The 21,477-nt window shown below is 36.6% G+C and overlaps 3 protein-coding genes across 3 annotated transcripts; 2 read left to right on the forward strand and 1 right to left on the reverse strand.

Annotated features, from left to right (window-relative positions):
- mier3a (mesoderm induction early response 1, family member 3 a) lies at positions 1-7,720 on the forward strand. The gene is made up of 13 exons (XM_043231695.1): positions 1-15; positions 1,132-1,156; positions 1,501-1,646; positions 1,816-1,950; positions 2,663-2,783; positions 2,876-2,949; positions 3,283-3,352; positions 3,581-3,723; positions 4,339-4,420; positions 4,513-4,607; positions 4,859-4,986; positions 5,907-6,053; positions 6,925-7,720. The coding sequence occupies exons 1-13, from the start codon at positions 7-9 to the stop codon at positions 7,331-7,333; spliced, it is 1,584 nt and encodes a 527-aa protein (XP_043087630.1). The 5' UTR covers positions 1-6; the 3' UTR covers positions 7,334-7,720.
- A 4,736-nt stretch (positions 7,721-12,456) lies between these two features.
- On the reverse strand, positions 12,457-15,064 carry setd9 (SET domain containing 9). Its single transcript, XM_043231604.1, has 6 exons — positions 14,391-15,064; positions 14,043-14,314; positions 13,043-13,166; positions 12,855-12,970; positions 12,676-12,781; positions 12,457-12,595 (listed from the first exon to the last, which is right to left on the reverse strand). The coding sequence occupies exons 1-6, from the start codon at positions 14,486-14,488 to the stop codon at positions 12,508-12,510; spliced, it is 804 nt and encodes a 267-aa protein (XP_043087539.1). The 5' UTR covers positions 14,489-15,064; the 3' UTR covers positions 12,457-12,507.
- Positions 15,065-15,406: 342 nt separating this feature from the next.
- On the forward strand, positions 15,407-21,060 carry LOC122333849 (pyridoxal (pyridoxine, vitamin B6) phosphatase). Its single transcript, XM_043231681.1, has 3 exons — positions 15,407-16,392; positions 19,107-19,456; positions 20,603-21,060. Exons 1-2 carry the CDS (start codon positions 15,798-15,800, stop codon positions 19,430-19,432), a joined length of 921 nt encoding a protein of 306 aa, XP_043087616.1. The 5' UTR covers positions 15,407-15,797; the 3' UTR covers positions 19,433-19,456; positions 20,603-21,060.
- Positions 21,061-21,477: the final 417 nt, after the last annotated feature.

Below are 21,477 nucleotides of genomic sequence, written 5' to 3' on the forward strand. Positions count from 1 at the left end.
ACCAAGATGGCGGAGGTAAGTTAGAAAATAGGGGGAAGGCGTCATATTTTGGTCGTTAATTTCTCTTACCACGCTGCATTGTTGTGGGATTTCTACACCTGATTGTATGTAATATCGTCTTATCTTTGGATGAAGGTTGGTTTTGGGGAGATGCGGACGGTTTTGGCCGTCATAACGAGTGTTTAAAACGCCGATGGGGCCTCTTTTAGCGTCGAGCGTTCCGATATTTGGCGTCAGATCTCACTGAGCGGCCAAAGCCTCCGCGAGCGTCGAGCGCGCCGCGATGGGTAGTTAGTCGTGAGACAGCTAGTTTATTTTATTTCGCCCGTTTTCATATTTTTTTTACTTCCCTGTTATTCCCGGTTTTTGACTAAATACTTGTGTGTGGTTTCAGAGTGATTTTTTTTCATTGCTGCAGTAACGTTACCGGATTGATGCTGTGAAGTGACGACATCAAAATATTTTTTTCCCTTTTTTTAAAAATAAACATGTATTATTTTATAATTCCTCGTCGCTGTATTTTGTTTGAGACGCGGAGCCCCTGAATAAATACTAAATATTGCTTTGACTTATTAGTAATCCTGACAGACTGCTTCTGTTGTGTTTTCTGTGTATCATTTTCAAATCTAAATTAATAAAACGTACAAATTGTGAGTCATTTTTGTATTTTTTTTAAATTAATAATTTCTGTGCCTTTTTAATATTTTTATTGTCGTTGACAGTTTTGATTGAACTAATTTTAATTCAGTTTAATTAACGTTCGTTGGACTGTCATGTGTGCAATTCATACTCTTATTTACGAATAATTGCTATGGTAACAGTACTTTAAAGTGAGCTTTACTACAGTAAAACTGTGGAGATATCATTAGCTGTCACTCACGTCAAACTGAAAAAAATGATCAAAACAAAAAAAAACCATCAAAATGATTAAGATTTCAAACATTAGACGTTTTGAAATGTATTCCATAGTTTTGCAACAAACTAAATTATTACAGTGTCTGTAGAAATTTGGAAGAAATTACGGTTTCTACAATTTTATTTGTTAATTGTTGTTATTATTTGTTAATTATTAACACAAGTTATTCTGTAAATTCTCTAAACATCTCTTTTATTATTTTTTTGCAATTTCAGGCTTCCTTTGGAAGTACAAGCCCAGGTAAATTTTTCTCAAAATTTATTATTTTATAATTGTTTTTTTATTTATATATATATATATATATATATATATATATATATATATATATATATATATATATATATATATATATATATATATGTATGTATATATATATATATATATATATATATATATATATATATATATATATATATGTATATATATGTATATATATATATGTATATATATGCATGTATATGTGTGTGTGTGTGCATGTGCATGAATGTTTATATTGTATGTTTGTGTATAATTGAATACTACATGAAATATATAAATGATACATATAAAAGAGATATAAAAAATATTTTTTATGATATTTTCAGTTGGCTCTTTGTCATCGGAAGATCACGATTTCGACCCGACGGCAGAGATGCTGGTGCACGATTTCGATGATGAGCGTACGTTAGAAGAAGAGGAGATGAGGGAGGGCGAGTCGAGCGGGAGCTCGGAAATCGCCGATCTGGAGAAGGTTTGCCTTCGTTTATCTCTGCTGTTATGTGTCCGACGCTCGTCGCTTTACATTTAGGGATTGTGATTGTTTTTTGTATTGTCGCTAATAACCAACGCGACCAGTCTGACGTTATCAAAACACAAATTGCTGTGGTGAACCGTTGAGTTAAATGTGTGTGCGTTCACAGGAGGGGAGCATGCCGCTGGAAGAGCTGCTGGCGTTGTACAGATATGAAGCTGGAGACAGTGCTGTCGGAGGGTCGAGTGTGGATAGTTCGTCTGTAGAGCTCACCGATGAGCTGCCTGATATGACATTAGATAAAGTAAGTCACTAAAGTATATAGCTGTAATGAGATCTTAAGATTTACTGTCATTTTTTTTTTTTTTAGTGATTGGCTTCTTCAAACATTCACTGTAAATCACGTTTTTGGTTTTATGAAGTGTTTTTGAAAGAAGCCTCTTCTGCTCACCGAGGCTGAATTTGGTCGATGGTGGAGAAATGCAGTAAAACCGGAAGCGTTTTAAAATATCGGTACAGTTTAAGGTAACATAAATTAAATGTAACTTATTTCTGTGAGCAAGACTGAATTTTCCGCCTCATCACAGTCTTTACCGTCACGCGATCCTTCATAAATCGTGCTAATATCCGCTCAAGAAACATTTATAGTTATTATCAATATTACCCGATATTTTTGTTGGAACTGTACTGGATTTTATTTTTCAGGATTCTTTGTATTGAAAGTTTATTTTGGATTTTATGGATGTCTTTACTGTCACTTTTGAATTATTGAAGGCGTCCTTGCTTAATAAAAGTATTTAATTTAAAAATAAGTACTTAAAAATTGTACAATGTATTCATCTGGTCATCTTACCCAAATGGTAATGTATCGCAAAATCTGAAGCAGCACAACCGATTTCAACACCGATAATATTCAGAAATGTTTCTTAAGTAGTAAAATTACTTTCAAAAATCATAATTTTGACCAGTTGTCACATTTTTGCTGTTCGTCGACGTGGTCCCGTTTCTCGTGACAGGAGGAAATCGCTAAAGATTTGCTCTCTGGGGACGATGAAGAAACGCAGTCTTCTGCCGATGACCTCACACCGTCTGTGACGTCACACGAAACCAACGACTTCTTCCCCAGGACTCTTCGCTGTAAGTCGTTTGCCTTTGTTGTCATCTGTCCTCCAGTTTCCGCGGCGTGCCTGTTTTTCCCGCAGCAATCGATTCTGTCGCTTGTTTTCCAGCGAATGCGGTTTACGATGGAGACAAAGAATCTGAGGGCGAGGAAGACGGTTTGAGTCCCGAAGACTCTCGCAAGGTGAGTGAGATTATTACACGTTTTTTCTTTTTATAGGCTACGCTTTGTTATTGCAGTCTAGAGTCGGATATCAGGTCAAGTGGCTTTTTATTGTCATTTCAACAACATATAGCTGTGCAGTGCATAGTGAAATGAGACAACGTTTCTCCTGGACCTGGTGCTACATGGAGTCACACACAATACAAAAAAAACCTCACATACTGAGATAAGAGTGAAGACTAGTACATATATAACAGATTATTTTCAGTCTTAATCAAAGTTTGAGTGTAAAAGGGGTTGGTTTCTATCATTTATGTGCACTCATTCAATGCATATTAATTTGTGTTTTCGCAGGAGATCATGGTGGGATCTGAATATCAGGCAGAAATTCCTGCTCTCACCTGTTATAATGACCATGAAAAAGGTGAGTCTTTGATATTTAAATGGGGGTAAATGCAGATTTTAGTCAGCGTTTACGTACTTCGTCTGTTAAATACAACATGAAATGATGCGTTTCGTAGGAAAATATTCTGTGCAAATGAATGCAGGGTGAGACGTGTTTATTTAATGGGATTTTGATAGGCCATCCGCGAGCGAAAAAGCTGTAGAAAAGTATTTTGATGCAGGGCTTTCCTCGAAATGTGTTTTTCAGTGTACGCAGAGGAGGATCAGCTGCTCTGGCAGCCCGATATCTTACCCGAGCCAAAAGTCAAAAGCTTCTTGCGGGACGCTCTGAGTGCGGATGGAAAGACGGAAGGAGACGGCAAATGTTCTCTGGTCAAAGACAACGAGCAGGTGAAGATGACGGATCGGTAGTTTCACACAAAACAAACACATTTCTTACGCCTGATGGGCTGCTAACTGTCCACTAAATAGATGCTTTCGAACTTTGATGGCGCATGTTGTCTGATATAGTGAGAATATGGAGGGGAGGAGATATATTGAGGCTCAAAATGTGCAGATATTTGATTTTAGATGACAAAAAAGTGATTAAATTCTGATGCTTGTAATGTAAATTAATCAGATCTTCATAACAGTGTGGCAGATGCGTATATAAAGTTATTAAAAATACAGTCGTCGCTCTATATCTCCAATAACATGTAAGATGAGAGTGAAAAGATCCAAACTTATAATGCAGTGCAATGCTTATAGAGGGACGAAGAAATAAATGTTCCTCAGAAGATGTGCGTTTTGGAGGCTTGGAGATCATTTCTTCTCTGAGGAACAGGGAAAGCAACGCGTTTGCAAACAAGCACTTACTCTTACGTTTACTTCATAAAAATCACTCGATATTTGAGAGCAGAAAGAGCAGCTGAAGGTGAACGTTGAAAGAGACAGAAGGCATGCAGGGCATGACCTTAAATGTTCAGTAGGCTTTTTGGGGTTAACTGACCTGTTTGTTTCCTCCAGGCTTTATATGGGCTTTTAAAGTGTAACTACAACGTCCAGGAAGCTCTTGAACGGTATCGCAGCAACGACAAATCCTCAAAGAGTAAGTGGAAATGTTGTTGTTTGGCTGCAGTAGGCTTGTTGAAGTGCGTGTTGAAAAATAAACGTGTGTGTGTGTGTGTGCGCGTCATTTAGACGAGATGCTCCCGTGGTCTGAAGAAGAATGTCGAAATTTTGAACACGCGCTTCTGCTGTATGAGAAGAACTTCCACCTCATCCAGAAACACAAAGTAAGATGCTGTCTCTTCTCCTGCATGTTTGATCCTCAACACTGTTGTCTTGTTTAAAACGCAGTTTTGAGCCATTCATGTGCATGAATACCGTCTGCATGCAAGCAAAATGTCATTTTTGTAACTGTGAAGAATATTCTGAAGAAGATAATGTAGGGTGGGTCTTTGTTTTTTCCTTTGAATGCAGGTAGAAATATTGTTTTGCATCGTATTGCTCCGGTAACGCTTGATTTATTAACGCTTCTTTCAAGGTCAACACACGAACGGTGGCGGAATGCGTGGCGTTTTACTACATGTGGAAGAAGTCCGAGCGATTCGACTTCTTCGTCCAGCAAAACCGATTCGGGAAGAAGAAGTTCAGCAGTTATCCTGGCGTCACGTGAGTGCATGTTAAAATGTTCGGTGCGGACAGGGTTGGATATCATTTAAATTTCAAATAAATAATAACTCCATCATAAATTAGAGTCCATTTCTCACTATTAACTGTGACTTTTGTTCCGATATACTCCGTTAATGCTTATTAATTCTTAGTAAAGTAGTTATTAAGTTTAAGAATTGCGTAGGATGTATAAGACATTAATGTTTTTTAAATAACAATGAATAGCCAATATCCCAGTAATATTCATGCTAATAATAACCATCTATTTAATAGAGAGAATTAAAACACTAAAGAGTTAGCAATATTTTTAACTGGTAGAATACATAAAAAGCATGTAATTTTAAGGCTAGACTTTTGATGATAAATCCACTGTTGTATCGTGTGTAAAGGTTCTAGTCCGTACGCAGTATTAAGGTCAATTAAATCAATTGAAATACAGAAAAAATAAGTAATCTCTTGCTTTACTTTTTTTCAAGGGAAAAGTAATTAAATAAGAGCGAGTAATTACACCCAACCCAACACCGCTGTTGAATATTATGAACGGAAATCTACATAAAGACTCACTTAAGAACTGTTTGTGGGGAAAAAAATTGCGTTGCGTGATCTGGATGAATTAAATTTAATGGAGGATGTGTTCTGAAGAATAATAAATATTAGACAACTAAACAAGATCGCAAGACATGTATGAATGGGGTGTTTCAGTGACTCACTGTGTGAATCAGTGTTTTTGAATGACTCTCTTGAATCAGTGAATCAAAGACAAATAGCTACATTTTTAAAAGATGTGCATTTTACGAGAAGTATTCGATTCTGGAATTGCAATTGATTTTCGATCCCGAAAACTTAAGTGTGAATTTGTTGGAAAGTATTAGAGTATTAGGTGAGTTGTGGTGAGCTCTGAAGGCTGACGTCCTGTGCAGGGATCTGATGGACCGGTTGGTGGATGAGGCCGAGGGTTTGGTGGATGGATCTGCTTCTGTGTGCTCCAGCAGCAGCGGCAGGATAGAGCCTCCAACCGAACAACAGCTCAACCTGCTCAACTCCATCACAGCCAGTGATCTCTCCGCTACGTTACTAAAGGTTTTAACACATGCTTTTACTCCGTCACCGTTTTAATTCTTTGGTAGCAGACTACCAATGAGTAAGACAATAAGCCACTGCGTTACAGCAGTGCTTAGTGTAATAACAGAGACCTGTAGTGAAGTGACTAATGAACAGCTTTTATACATATTTAACTAAACTAGCTATATAAGAAGGGTTTAACAATACAATATCTTATATATATGTGTGTGTGTGTGTGTGTGTATGTAAATAAAAAAATATATTAATAATAATATATATATATTGTTGAAATAAATTATTATATATATATATATATATATATATATATATATATATATATATATATATATATATATATGTGTATATATATATATATATATATATATATATATATATATATATATATATATATATATATATATATTAAACAAAAGTAATAACTTTATAATTTACTCTGAGCATTATAAAAAACTATGTACAAATAACACACACTGTGTATTATAATATTCAAAAAGTAATTATAACTGTAATTTGTTTAGAAGTATTTTAAAGTCAACAACCAAAAAAAACAATCAGCATCACATTAATTTGGAGGTCATTGTTTTTGTTAGGAAAAATGATTTTTATCGAGCAAGCATAGATCCGACTGATGAAAATAAATGCTCGAAGATTTATTCGTTTGCACAGATATGAAGCCGAACTCTTTTTAGCGTCGATAATGATGATAAATAATTCTTAATCTGCAAATCAGCATGATCGTGTGACACTAATGACTGGAGTAATGACGCTGAAAATGCACAAATCACGTTTCACTACAAAGTAAATGGCTATTTTAAATAGCAGTCATTTTTATATATTTTTCCCTCTTCCTGCAGCGCTGACGAGCACCGTGGCGTCGGTGTGTAACCCCGCAGACGTCGGCTGTCTAGACTCCTACAACTTCTCTCCTCTGGACGGCCTTCACCGCCACGAGGAGCCGCTCAACTACTCCAGCAACGGAGACGGAGACTGCCTCAACCTGCTGGAAAGCGGCTTCTATCACTCGGACCTGGGGCAGATGGGCGTGTGCGGAGAGGACTGCGAGCGGCCCCCGGCCAAGCGGCTGAAGATGGGCCTGTCGGAACCCTTCATAAACGACAGCAGGAGCATGGGCGTGGATTACGAGGGCCGCGCGCACCACATCACAAGTGCCAAAATGGCGGTTTCGGTCAGTGACTTCGGCGAGGCGGGCAGCTACATGGGAGCGCACACACTACATCAGCACACGGCGCTTCAGTCGGAGTAACTCGAGCTGACTCTCACGGGACTAGCTGCAATCCTGCGTGTACATAGCCTGCATACTCCTTCGCGTATTTGCTAGCGCTGTCAAACGGCCGGTCGCGATCGATCGCATCCAAAAGAAGTCGTACACGCGTGCATGCACTGTGAAGATTTGACCACGTGAGCCAGGTTCGTTTCAGTCAGTCTGACTTCTATTGAACCTGATCAAAAGGTCAGACTAACTGAAATAAATGCTTATTTGGAAAAACCTGTTTTATGAAACGGGCCCCTGCTTCGGCAGATTTGAGTTTTCTCAGCTCGTTTTATTCGGTTTGAGAACTCAAAAATCTGCTCAACTTTTTTTTTTTTTCCTCCAGTGTACTGTATATTTATTATGCATATATGAATATACATATGCATGTAAATATTTTCCAAATATTTACATGCATGTGTGTGCATTTATGTAATTTATAAATAATGTATAAATATAATTTCTTAAATATATACATGTATGATATACATGATGTGTATATATGTGTGTGTGTATATATATATACATATATGTGTGTGTGTGTATATATACGCATACATATATGTATGTATATGTAAACAAAAACCTATTTTGAATTGGATTAATGGCGGTTAATCGTTTGACAGCACTAGTATGTGCTTTATTTTGGTTTCCTGATTATATACATGTGTATATATGTACAGATTCTTTTTAGATCTTTTTTTTTTTTTTAGTTTTTTTTTTCCATTTTATTTTTATTTTATTATTTTATTTTTACTATGACATCAGTGATGTCTAATTGTACAGACCTAAATCTTGATTTCTCAAGAGTTAATACAGCCATTTATTTTCCAGTCTTGAATTTCTTGGAAGTGTCATATAAACGTGTCTACGTCCGAATACTGTGGAAAACTGAACTCCTGATACTCGGGCCGACGGCGAGGGTTTTTTTTATTATTTTTTTTTTTGTCCTAAGCCGTGACGACTGGCTGCGAGCTCGGCCTCTCCTCTGTGGTTCCCATCAGTGTTTACAGGCGCCTCGGCCTTCACGACCGCTCCGCTTGGCGCCGTTTTCGAGCACAAGAAGCCCCCGCAAGAAGCTCAGCCCTGGGAGATTTTCTGCTGCGTTGACGCCGGACCGCAAAAAAACAAACAAACAAACAAACCTGCGAACGATTGAAAGTGGTTCTAGCGAATACATAGACCCTGAATACGATAGAGGTATTACGACGTGTGTGATTCGTTCTTTTTTTTTTTTTACTTTATACGCATATTTATTACTAGCGTTCTTCTTGCTTTAGCAGTCAGCGTATTTATTGCAATGAAGACCACCGGACTGCATCATGGTCGTTTTTGTTTCCCCGAAATGATTGAGATATACTGGCACGTTTTTTTTGGTGCGTGCGTGCGTGTGTGTGTGTGTGTGTGTATTCGAGATCACTATTTATTGAAACGTTTTTTGCAGGGATTCCTCGCCGCGGGAACAGAGCCGGCCCGCCGTTCTCACCCCGTCTGTTCCCTTCAGTGACCGATTATGCAACGTTGTAAATGATTTTTTTTTTTCTTTTTCCTGTTCATTTTGCTACAAGCACTGACCTTTATCTATGCATCGAGAATCGCTTACAGATGAAACGGATCATTTCGGACCTCGTTTGCTCGTTTTCTCCCCTTCACACGCTCTCCTATGGCAATAATTTGTAAATATGTACAGACACCCGACGTCCCTTCCCGTTTTATTTACTTTCTTTTCTTCCTCGGCAAACAGACTTGAACTTGAAGACTTGCTTTCGAGTCTGCGTACGCCACAAGAATGCCTTCTCGACTTCCTTTTACCGTTCGTCCGACGCTTTTCCTCACAAGAGATTTGCTCAAGAAGAGAGTTATTTATTTATTTATTCGCTCAACTGCAAGTGGGTGTAGTGCGTCAGCGTTCTGTGCTCGAGTGAAATCTTCACGGGAGCGCCGGCGCTAGCTGAATGTACAGTATTATCGCATCTTAGGGATTTACTGAACTCGAATGTCTCTCGGTTAAGGCAGAAGCCCGGTTTGCAGCGTTGCCTTAACCCTCATTCAAAAACCCGCGTGTTGAATCGACCTGGAAAACGCCCGGGAGGCTTTTCAGGACCGGCGATCTGTCGGGCGGCTCGCGCTGCGTACCTGCGGCCAGAATCCAGATTCATGGTTTATTTTTATTCTTTTTTTTGTCTCGACATACTTGAAGGATGTGTATTGATCGATTTTTAAATACAATATTCTCCAATTCTGTCCCGTAGGTTGTGCAATTCATTTCTTCTGCCCCTCCGAGAATCGAAAAGAGCTTTAGGAAAATTGTGTTGGTGCGGTAATTTATGTCCAAAGTTTGTATTAAAACAAAAAAAAATGAAAAAAAAAAAAAAAAAAAAGTTAATGGCTTAAAACTGAAATTGTAATGTAGTAATGGTTGTCTGCTTCAAGGGGAAAAAAATGTACATTGAAAAACCTTCCCTTATCTTTGGAATGTTTTACGCTTTATTTTATTTTTTTTCATATCCAATCGGTTTTCATTCACTTATGCTTTTTTGGAGGAGGGAGAGTTACTAGGTAAAGTTGCGCTTTTTTTTTTTTTTTTTTTTTTTTTTTTTTTTTTTTTTTTCGACAAATTTTGATGTTATAAAATTCTAGTGTTAAATAGACAATCAAACGGCGATTAATATTGGAAAAGGAAATTTTTATCATTCTTAATGTTTGTACATAGACGCACTGTTCTTGTTTCGTTGGTTTTATTTTGTATTTTATGTTGTACTTAACTGGCAAACCGTTCCAGAAATAAAGTTCTGGAGATATTATAATCGTGTTGATGGCTTTATCCGAACAAATACTGGATCGAATTCGATGCCTCTGGATGTTTATTTTCAGTAATAATGCATTATAAGTTTGCCGTCGTTGATTTTAGCTGAGCACAGGTAGGGCTGGACGATATAGCTAAAATTTATATCACAATTTATTTCTTCATTACGGTTGATACGATATACTTCCGATATCGCTATGAACACTATTTATCTGAAATAGAAATATTTTTTACCATTATAAATGCCTTTATCATCACTTTTCATCTAAGCACCCTTGCTAAATAAAAGTATTAAATTCTATTATTTTAAAAATATATATAAATTATACTGACTCAAGCACTTGAATGGAGTTCATTAATTCACTTTAGTATAATTAAAAAAATTATATATATATATATATATATATATATATATATATATATATATAAAATCACAATCCCCATTAAAACTGAAAAAACATTAAAAAATACAATTAAAGGTGAAAATAATAAAATATCACAAATAATAAAATTAATAATAAAGTAATGCATTTATAATCATTTTTGCTATTGTTCTTATTTGATACTATTTAATATGAATAAAAATGATAATTATGAATTATAAATCATTTATTACGCAACTACTACAGTCACCAATGCAGTCGTAAAATATGTAGCATATGACTTTGGAATTGGACAAAAATGACAAACACCTTATTTATAGTCAAAGTTAATTCTGAGAAAAATTTGTTTTCTGAACAGTCTCTGATCTCATATTTAATAAATATACTTTTATATATATATATATATATATATATATATATATATATATATATATATATACATACATATATATATATATATATATACATATATATATATACACATACATATACATATACATATACATATATATAATTAATATATATAGTAATTAATTGCTATATACATATATATACAGGGAGTGCATAATTATTAGGCAAATGAGTATTTTGATCACATCATCCTCTTTATGCATGTTGTCTTACTCCAAGCTGTATAGGCTCGAAAGCATACTACCAGTTAATCATATTAGGTGATGTGCATCTCAGTAATGAGAAGGGGTGTGGTCTAATGACATCAACACCCTATATCAGGTGTGCATAATTATCAGGCAACTTCCTTTCCTTTGGCAAAATGGGTCAAAAGAAGGACTTGACAGGCTCCGAAAAGTCAAAAATAGTGAGATATCTTGCAGAGGGATGCAGCACTCTTAAAACTGACAAGCTTCTGAAGCGTGCTCATCGAACAATCAAGCGTTTCGTTCAAAATAGTCAACAGGGTCGCAAGAAGCGCGTGGAAAAACCAAGGCGCAAAATAACTGCCCGTGAACCGAGAAAAGTCAAGCGTGCAGCTGCCGAGATGCCACTCGCCAGCAGTTTTGCCGTATTTCAGAGCTGCAACATCACTGGAGTGTCTAAAAGCACAAGGTGTGCAATACTCCGAGACATGGCCAAGAAAAAAGACCACCACTGAACAAGACACGCAAGCTGAAACGTCGAGACTGGGCCAAGAAATATCTCAAGACTGATTTTTCTAAGGTTTTATGGCCTGATGAAATGAGAGTGAGTCTTGATGGGATCGGTGAAGGGCAGAGAGCTCCAGTCCGACTCAGACGCCAGCGAGGTGGAGGTGGAGTACTGGTTTGGGCTGGTATCATCAAAGATAAGCTTGTGGGGCCTTTTCGGGTTGAGGATGGAGTCGAGCTCAACTCCCAGTCCTGCTGCCAGTTTCTGGGAGACACCTTCTTCAAGCGGTGGTACAGGAAGTCTGTATCCTTCAAGAAAAACATGATCTTCATGCAGGACAATGCTCCATCACACGCGTCCAAGTACTGGTTTTATTTTTTGAATGTCAGAAATGTACATTTGTGAATGTTGAGATGTTATATTGGTTTCACTGGTAAAAATAATTGAAATGGGTATATATTTGTTTTTTTAAGCTGCCTAATAATTATGCACAGTAATGGCCACCTGCACACACAGATATCCTCCTAAAATAGCTAAAACTAAAAACTACTTCCAAAAATATTCAGCTTTGATAAGATGAGAACATGGTTGTTGTTCAGTAATAAAATTAATCCTCAAAAATACTACTTGCCTAATAATTCTGCACTCCCTGTGTGTGTGTGTGTGTGTGTGTATAAATAAAGGTTTGGATGGACATAAGGTTGAGCATTTAATAACAAAATTCTTGTTTTGGGGTGAACTGTCCCTTTAAGAAAAATCCCTTCATGTTTCTTGTGCACTAAATGCTCAAATTAACTCCTAGCACAGGAAACCAACACGATATGTTGCTCGTTTTCCACATATTTAATACGTACAATACAAACAGACTTTAAGTCTTAATGCACAATTGTGTAGTAGTTGGAGAAGAGCTCTTCGCCACAATCGATATCCCTCAGCGACACGAGCACCACGCAGCGCAAAGGTCTGAAACAGAAACAGAAAGACGAAGCAATCAGCAAACGCCATTATCCATAACGTCCCAATAACGGCATGCGGGATCTCGCCTTCGAGTATCGGCTCTGTAGTTGACGTTCGGCAGGAACCGGCGGAGCTCGAGAGGAAACCGACGGGGCACGTCGTATTCCTGATAGCAGACGTTCGCCGCTTTTTCTGCGGAGGACAAGACGCTTATTTTCTCTCTCGTGAGAGCGGAGCGGTGTGCACCGCAATCAAACCGACTGACCGTTGGAGCAGTTGTTGACGTACTGTCCCACCGCGAGAGGGTTGACGGGGTCAGAGGTCAGCCAGGAGCAGTCGCTCAGAGGGAAGGGGCCGAGTCTGTCCCGTCCGCTGCACGATCTGCGTTCATCGGGGCGAGACGTTGGATTCGAGTCGGTGTGTTTGTAAAGCGCTCTGAACGCTGCTGCTCACCGGTACACTGTTTTAGAGATGGCTCTGTCGTTGCCGTCGATCAAAACGCCGTCGATGCAACGAAACACAAACGGATTTCTGATCGACTGGAAGAAGATGGGCTCCCCCGCCTGATAGATGGTTCCTGGAGAAGATTAGTTAAAAGATTAAAGTACATCCCGGTAATAACAAATCAGGAAAAAAAAAAATACTACTGTTATTATAAATAGAAATATATATAAATAGAAATAAATAGAATAATCATTATTCTAACAAAAATATTTAATATTTAAGAGGTATATTATTTAATAATATTATTTATAATATTACCATATAATTTAATAATATGAATATAAATTATCAGTAAATATTATTTAAAATATCAGTATTGAATTAAATATTTATTATAAATAGTGTAGAATAATTATGTATTATTTCATTAATAAATTACAATATTATCATTAATATTATTAATAATTTAATTATTATGCAACTATTAAAATCACCAATGCAGTTGTAAAATAATGTGAATATTAAATTATTCATTCTAATTATTTTTAGTAGTAGTAAAATTAATAATATTTGTAATAATATATTTCTAAAAATATAATATTGATGTAGTTAATACTCATTATAAGCATTGTTTAAAATAATATAGTGGTTAAATAGTTTTATTTATAATTGATATAATTTCATTCAGAATATATGCCTGAAATCTAAAGATCTAAAGTGTTGCAGGGACACGTGCAGGATACACTGTTTCATCTCAAGTATGAAATTGCTCAAGAGTTGTATGCATAAAATGTCTAAAAACAGTTTGAAAAGAGAATATAAAAATATATAATATAAATATAAAAACGTAAAAAAAAAGCACTAGGGCACGAACAGAGAGGGGTTTTTTTTCATACACAAAGAAAACAAATACTTAAAATAGAATTACAATAGAGTGCTCTTGAAGATGGCTTTGATTTATTTATTTGAGATGATTTGTTACGGTGACGCGTGACGTCACAAAGGATACCTGGATACATCGCCACGACGGTTCCTTTCGGCGCGCGACCCTGCGTCACGAACACTCCGTTTCCCGCGAACGGCAGAGAGCTGCGCTTCCGCGCGACGCAGAAGCCCAGAGCGTTCAGCATCAGCGCGTCGCGTTCGGCGGGAACGGGCGTGGACCGAGGGAGCTCGCGCTGGCGTTTCAGGAGCCGCGTGAATAAACACACGAGAGCCCGGAGCACCTCCTCGTCCTCGACCAACTTGTCTCGGGATCGATCCTTCACCTGACGGAGAGTTCTGGGGAAAAAACAAACAAACAAACCAGCACTCGACTCAGTAACCGAACAGAATCCGAAGCGGAGCTGAACTCTACCTCTCATTTTTCTGCAGATTTAACGCTATCCAGGGGACGAATCTGTGCCTGTAGGATTTCCACCTGAGCGCAAAAGCTTTAAAAAGAGCTTTAATCATATTGATATTTCACATCCGAGCCGCGCGTTTCAGACAGCTTCAACTCTCGCGTTCATGCACTGGCGATTCGCGAATGTGAATCTTCTTGGTGATTCGATTGAATCGATTCGTGAACAGTTCGTAAAACGCTCGCTCCTTAGTTAGCGTGAACACTTTACATAATCAATACGATGAGTTCGCGAATATAGTGATAAGCAGTGACATTCAACGACTTAATACTTCGCTGCAAAAAGAGTTCGCGCCGGGACTCGTCGGTTCACTGAAACGAACCGATTCGCTGAAATGAATCACGCTTTCTCTACGCTATCGCCACCTAGCGTTTAGGAGACCGTTGCGACAGTAGAAAGACGAGGTACTTTTCTTTAAAATATAATAAATGTGAAAAATTTTAACTCTCAGTTGTCGTATGTTTCTTTAGATGCAAATATGGGTCCATCTGTCATTTAATTTGTTACATTTTTTGTGTACTGTATATATACACATACAGTATATATAAACAGAATTTATACTATAAATATATGCAATATATAAACATGTTTGTAGTATATACACACACATAATAAATATACATAATACGCTAATTATTATTAGCAGAAAATATTCTTTGTATGCAATCTATTTAAATTATTTGTATATTATATTTGTATGTGTGTGATGTATGCTTTTTGTTATTTTACTAGACGTAAGTGTATAGTAAACATTTATATTTTAATTCAAAATGAAGTAATAATATATAAAATATAAAAGTAATAAATAAGTAATAATATTATACATTCATTGTAATAAAATAATCTTATAACAAATTAAAATAGTTTTTTATGAATATACTAATTTATATAGATTTGATTTCTTTTTTATTATTATTTTGAAGCTGGAAAAAAAACTAATCTCTAAACATGCATAGTGCATACATGAAACCTTTATAACCATAAATAAACACTAAACTACTGATTAGACCGATCACACCTGACCAATTAGAGATCACCTCTGTCCACTAAGCCACGCCCACTTGTGTTTCCTATTACTCATGTCCTATGTGAAATGTTGCTATAATAATCGATCACAGAGCGTTGCGCCTGCGCGCCTTCTGATTGGAGGACGCAGAGGAGAAGGCGTGCCCTCCGCGCAATCCAAACATGCGATTGGTTCGCTTTTAGTCCCGCCTCCATCAGCAGCGGCGATGGACGCGCTGGTGAGACGCTACACTGCGTCGCGTTCGTAACCGTCAACGTACGGGATCCTCCGCGCGTTTGATTAAAACAAACGCAGTTCGTCGCTTGTTTCCATCATAGGATCTCGAGCCAGCAGGATGGCAGGCGGCGGCGGGGGCTGCGTGACGCTCCGCGGCGCTCAGATCCGGGACCTGCTGGACGCCAAACACAACGTGCTGTTCGACTGCGACGGCGTCATCTGGAACGGGGAGACGGCCGTCACCGGGGCTCCGGAGGTGGTCAGCCTGCTCAAGCAGCGCGGCAAACGCGTCTTCTTCGTCACCAACAATTGCACCAGGCCGCGGGAGAACTACGTGCAGAAGTTCGGCCGCCTCGGCTTCGCGGACGTCGCGGAGGAGGAGATCTTCAGCTCGGCGTACTGCTCCGCCGCGTACCTGCGCGACGTGGCCCGGCTGCGCGGGAAGGTGTACGTGATCGGCTGCGGCGGGGTGATGAAGGAGCTGCGGGACGCCGGGGTGCCGGTGGCGGAGGAGGAGGACGCGGAGCCCGGCGCGAGCATCTACACCTGCCCGCTGGACCCGGATGTGAAGGCGGTGCTGGTGGGGTACGACGAGAACTTCACCTTCATGAAGCTCGCCAAAGCCTGCTGCTACCTGAGGAACTCTGAGTGCCTGTTCCTGGCCACCGACCCGGACCCCTGGCACCCGCTGAGAGGAGGAAGGGTCACCCCGGGTAAGCGAGGGCGAGTGCATGGGTCACGTCCAAAGAGAAGGGCTGTGTATGCTTTAAACTGAATATTTGTTTCATGTGATCATGTGCTGGCTTTTCCTTAAATGATAGTTTTGGGTGTAATTATGCAAATGCAAACACGCAACAGTTTGGGTTCCTGGTAAACCTTACAAGTGTAATTATTATTATTATTATTATTATTATTATTATTTTTTTTCAGTGACAATAATTAAATAACAATACAAAAAGAGTAAACGTGCTTAATTGGCTTTAAAATACACCATGCATATCATTTCTTGAAATAAAATAAAACCTTATATGTGGGAAAATCAAGATGATTGTTTAGAAAGCAAATTTTGAAAACTTTTATATATATATATATATATATATATATATATATATATATATATATATATATTTTTTTTTTTTTTTTTATTAAATGTCGTGATTTTAAATATTTACCTTTCAACAAACGAATAGCGCAAAATAAAATGATCCTCTAAACTAGCTATAATAATAATGATGATGATGATGATGATGATGATGAAATAATCCCCTAAAACTAAATGTTTTAATAAAAAATTGTTATTGTAAAATAATAAATATTAGGGATTTTAATACAATCTCCTAAAATTAAAATGTATTTAATAAATGATAGCATAAGTTTACTTTTTATTATTTAAAAAATAAATATAATTCTCTTTATTTTTTATTTTAGAAAGATGATAATATTTAAGGAGCTTTCTTTCATTTCACAAATATTTTCCTTTCCGGTTAATAATTGTGTTGTAAAATGAGACGTAAATTCCTTTAAAAGAATAGTTCACCCAAAAAAACTCTGTCTCCTATTAAGGGGCTGTTTTGGTCACCAATGACTTCCATGGAAGGGAAAAAAAAAAATACTTTGGAAGTCAATGGTGACCCAAAACAGCCTGGTTACTAACTTTCTTTAAAATATCTTCCAGAGGACTTCATACAGGTTTGATTAAATGATGACAGAATTAAAATTTTTGTGTGAACTTTATCCAAAACTTTATCTACTGAAACTCCCATTGCTTGCAATGCAAAATAAATTAAAATAAAATTATAAAATGTTTTTATGCAGTGTGGTTTTTAAAATGATTGTGACTAAGCATTTTTTTGCAATAGGAAAAGTCGATTTTAGGATTAAGATTTTTAAATAATATTATTATTATTATTAAATTAAAGGTTAAGATTTTCCTCCATTCTCAGATCATTTTCACAATTCAACCTTTTTTTCTCCCAACAAAACTCTTATTGCAAAAGTTAAAAATAAGTATATATTAGTTTAAGTTTAATAACATGAATTAAAGCGTTTTTCTAAACGACGGTGATGAGAGTTTTGGGTGTAAAAATACACTATATATTTTCTTAAAGCAAAATAAAACCTTACAAATCTGGATGAAGCAAGCTTTTTTTTAAATAAAGGAAACAAAGCATATTTGACTTGCTGTACAAATGTGCATTTTGACAATTTTTTTAAATGAGTTGGTTTTATAATATATAATTTTTATGCATTGTAGCTATTAAAATCACGGCAACTATAAGCAGGGGAAAAATTGAAATAAGAAAATAAAATAATAAATAAGAAAATAAAGCCTGCATTTTGCGTTTTTCTGCATTATTTTAAATAATAATTAAGCCTCTTTACCAACAACGAACAAAACTCATTGCTTTAGTGCAAACATTAAAAAAGATAATTATTTATAAAAAAACTTTTGCATTATTTATTATCTCTCTGCTTAATTTTCGTAACCATTGCTGTAATCCAATAAAAACAATATAATAATCAACATTTAAAGTCATTTTAATGACCGTAGTGAGAGTTTTGGCTGTGCATGTCCGCTGTGTGATTTAGGCCTGTTGTTTGTGCCTCTAGAAGCTGACTGTCAGAAACACATTGACTGATTCACAAAGAGACTGGTCTGGATCATTTGAGAAGAACGGTCCTATTCTCTCACGATTAAAAACGCCTATGAAGTCCAGTTGAAAGCGTTTAATTAACTTTTAACCATTTAATTTAACTTTTAACCAAATTATTAAACATTTCAGAATGTATGCATTTAAAATATTCAGTACACCCAATTTTTAATATTAATTTTTGTTTTAATTTTTAATAATGACTTGCTCATAAATACCTCACTTTTTTCGATACTGGACTTTTTTTTTTAATTTTTTTTTTAATATATACATGCATGGGTGTTGGTATATACATAATAAATATACACAGCGCACACACGTTATGAAAACAAAAGCCTCTATTTTGAATGTGAGTAGTTGTTTGACAGCACAATTTTCTTTATAATATGCATTTTTACCTCGTTTGTTTGTTTGTCTCAAACACTCATTTTTCTAAACCCCTCCAGCGATTGGCTTTAAAGCAGCATTTGTGAAAAAAGCGACACCTAACGGCGAAGAGCGAAATTGCGTTTCATTTTTACGTCATCACGAAGTGATTCGTTCTAAAAAAACGAGTCGTTTGAATGATTCGGAGTCGACTCTTTTGCACGGTGCGCTTTCAGGATGTTTTCATTCACCTAGAGCCGAGTTACACGCTTCGTTCAAAGATGCGCAGTGAGGGCACTTTAATAGATCCGTCGTCTTCTTCTAAACGAGACCGTTTGTGTGTGTGTGTGTGTGTGTGTGTGTGTGTGTGTGTGTGTGTGTGTGTGTGTGCGTGTGCGCGCGCGCGGCAGGGTCCGGGAGCCTGACGGCGGCTCTGGAGACGGCCAGCAGCAGGAAGGCCACGGTCATCGGGAAGCCCAGCCGCTTCATGTTCGACTGCATCGCCAGCCAGTTCGGCGTGGACCCGGCGCGCTCGCTGATGATCGGGGACCGGCTGGAGACGGACGTTCTGTTCGGCAGTAACTGCGGCCTGACCACGGTGCTGACGCTGACGGGAGTCTCCACGCTGCAGGAGGCGCTGGCGTACAGAGACAGCCAGGAGCCGCAGCAGAAGCACTGCTCGCCCGATTACGTGCTGGAGTCCGTGGCCGATCTCCTGCAGGCGCTGGACGACTGAACAAACCAGCACACACTCACACAGGTTAATACCCTTTCATTTTATTTTCATGAAAGGTAAGGATAGATAAAGGGTTTTTTTTTGGTTTTATAAATTTATTGTTCGTTTCTTTTATTGTTAAAGTGTTTGAGGACGTGTTTGCGAAGTCGTCATTTTCATACATTGTAAAGAAAAAATTAAATACGAATTTTACATTAAAAATGAAATCCTCTTAAATATAATTAACTTTCTATAAACGAATAGCACAAAATAAAATGATCCTATAAAACGCCTTTCTATAATACAAGCAATAATGAAATAATAACCCTCCTAAAACTAAATGTTTTAATAATAAAAAAATTAATAAATTATGACGTAAGTTTACTTTATTATTAAATATAATAATTTATTATTTAAATATAGTTTTTTTGTTTTTGTTTTTTTTAGAAAGATAATAATATTTAAGGAGATTTGTTTCATTTCATGAATATTTTTCTCCCCCCCCCATTTTTTCATAATAAAATAGTTCACCCAAAAAGAAAACCCTGTCCTCATTCACACAAAGGAAGATATTTTAAAGAAAGTTTGTCTTGGTTTAAAGGGCTGTTTTGGTCACCAATGACTTCCATGGTTGGAAATAAATGGTGACCCAAAACAGCCTGGTTACAAACTTTCTTTAAAACATCTTCCAGAGGGTTTCATACAGGTTTGATTAAATGATGACAGAATTAAAATTTTTGGGTGAACTCTTCCTTTAATGTAATTACCTTTCAGAAATAAAATACAAACACACACACACACACCCTAAAATACCTTTCAGTAACACAAACAAGTATTAAATATTTATTGCATTTTGTGATATAAAGGGATTTATATCTTAATGGATATCATTTTATTTTATTATTTAAAAGGTAATTTAAAAAATACAATCCCCTTAAGTTAAAAAAAAATCCTATTACATTTATTAAAATGTAATTAAGTGAATAAAAGTTTAGTTTTTTGATGAATGGCCGTGATGTGAATCCGACGGTTCCTGTGTCTTCAGCTTGCGTTGCTTTCAGTTTAGCTTCATCTTTTCTGAATCTCACAGTTAAATGCAGCTCATCATGCTTTCAGCAGACAAAGAGCGGTATATTGAAGAAGATGAGCTTGAATGTGAATATGACTTCCTTTCTTCCCTGTAACTCAAAGGGACGGATGCTGTCGAGCTCCAGAAAGACAAGCCGTCTTTGAGAAGCAGTCGTGCATGAGATGAGCTCTGTATGACTGCGGGAGGCGTTTTGTCTCGTTTGGATCTTAATGACGCTCATCCTGATCTCCTTGTGTGAATATTCTGCTCTTGTGCTGCGTAGAAAAAAGAAAGGCGTCCGGTTTTAGAGGGAGAGAAATTTTAACGTTCGAATATTTAAGGCGATTTTCTTTTTCTTTTCTTTTTTACTGTTCCCCTAATTTTTTCCATTTAAATTAATTTTGAATAACATTTTAGGCGCAAATAAGTCAATAATTGTCCGGGTGTGTTTTTGTCAATGTAAAAAATAAATACATTTTTTGAAAGGTAATAAATTAACAGGATTTTATTGTATATAATTATATATTAATTGGTCTGTGTGTTTTATTATTAAAATGTAATAAAAATACAGTCCTCAAATTAATTTTACTGTTAAATACAATTTTTATTTTTTTGTTATTTTACTATTACTTTATCGGAAGGCAAGTTTTTTTTTGTCAAAATATAATAAATACAATCCCCTTTAATTTTATTTATTTTATTTTTATTTAATAAGTGTAATCTTGTTTATTCGATTGGTTTTAATGTGCATTTTCTTTTAATATTTTACAACAAATAAAAAATTAAAGTGTAGTATAAAATAAAAGAAATTGGATTTCAATAACAAAATTTAACTTTTTTTTTTTTTTTTTTTTTTTTTGGTTTGATTTTTAGTATTTTATTCATTAGTTCCTGTAGGAGTAAAATCCATAGCAGTATGTAGAGAAGTGCCATTAACAGTGGGATTGTGGAGGAAGTGTCAGTGTTTGCTTAATGATTGACTGCTGACATTGAACTT

Source organism: Puntigrus tetrazona, unplaced genomic scaffold (genome assembly GCF_018831695.1).
Source record: "Puntigrus tetrazona isolate hp1 unplaced genomic scaffold, ASM1883169v1 S000000397, whole genome shotgun sequence".
In the NCBI taxonomy this organism is placed as follows: domain Eukaryota; kingdom Metazoa; phylum Chordata; class Actinopteri; order Cypriniformes; family Cyprinidae; genus Puntigrus; species Puntigrus tetrazona.

What these genes read in the sequence shown, in the direction of transcription:
- mier3a (XM_043231695.1), top strand. An exon ending in TTATAATGACCATGAAAAAG is followed by an intron (nt 3,353 to 3,580) that starts GTGAGTCTTTGA and finishes TGTGTTTTTCAG; the next exon opens with TGTACGCAGAGGAGGATCAG. An exon ending in TGGTCAAAGACAACGAGCAG is followed by an intron (nt 3,724 to 4,338) that starts GTGAAGATGACG and finishes TGTTTCCTCCAG; the next exon opens with GCTTTATATGGGCTTTTAAA.
- setd9 (XM_043231604.1), bottom strand. Translation starts at nt 14,488, where the DNA reads ATGATTAAAGCTCTTTTTAAAGCTTTTGCGCTCAGGTGGAAATCCTAC. An exon ending in ATCTCTAAAACAGTGTACCG is followed by an intron (nt 12,971 to 13,042) that starts GTGAGCAGCAGC and finishes CGATGAACGCAG; the next exon opens with ATCGTGCAGCGGACGGGACA. An exon ending in TACAGAGCCGATACTCGAAG is followed by an intron (nt 12,596 to 12,675) that starts GCGAGATCCCGC and finishes TTTCTGTTTCAG; the next exon opens with ACCTTTGCGCTGCGTGGTGC.
- LOC122333849 (XM_043231681.1), top strand. Translation starts at nt 15,798, where the DNA reads ATGGCAGGCGGCGGCGGGGGCTGCGTGACGCTCCGCGGCGCTCAGATC. An exon ending in AGGAGGAAGGGTCACCCCGG is followed by an intron (nt 16,393 to 19,106) that starts GTAAGCGAGGGC and finishes CGCGCGCGGCAG; the next exon opens with GGTCCGGGAGCCTGACGGCG.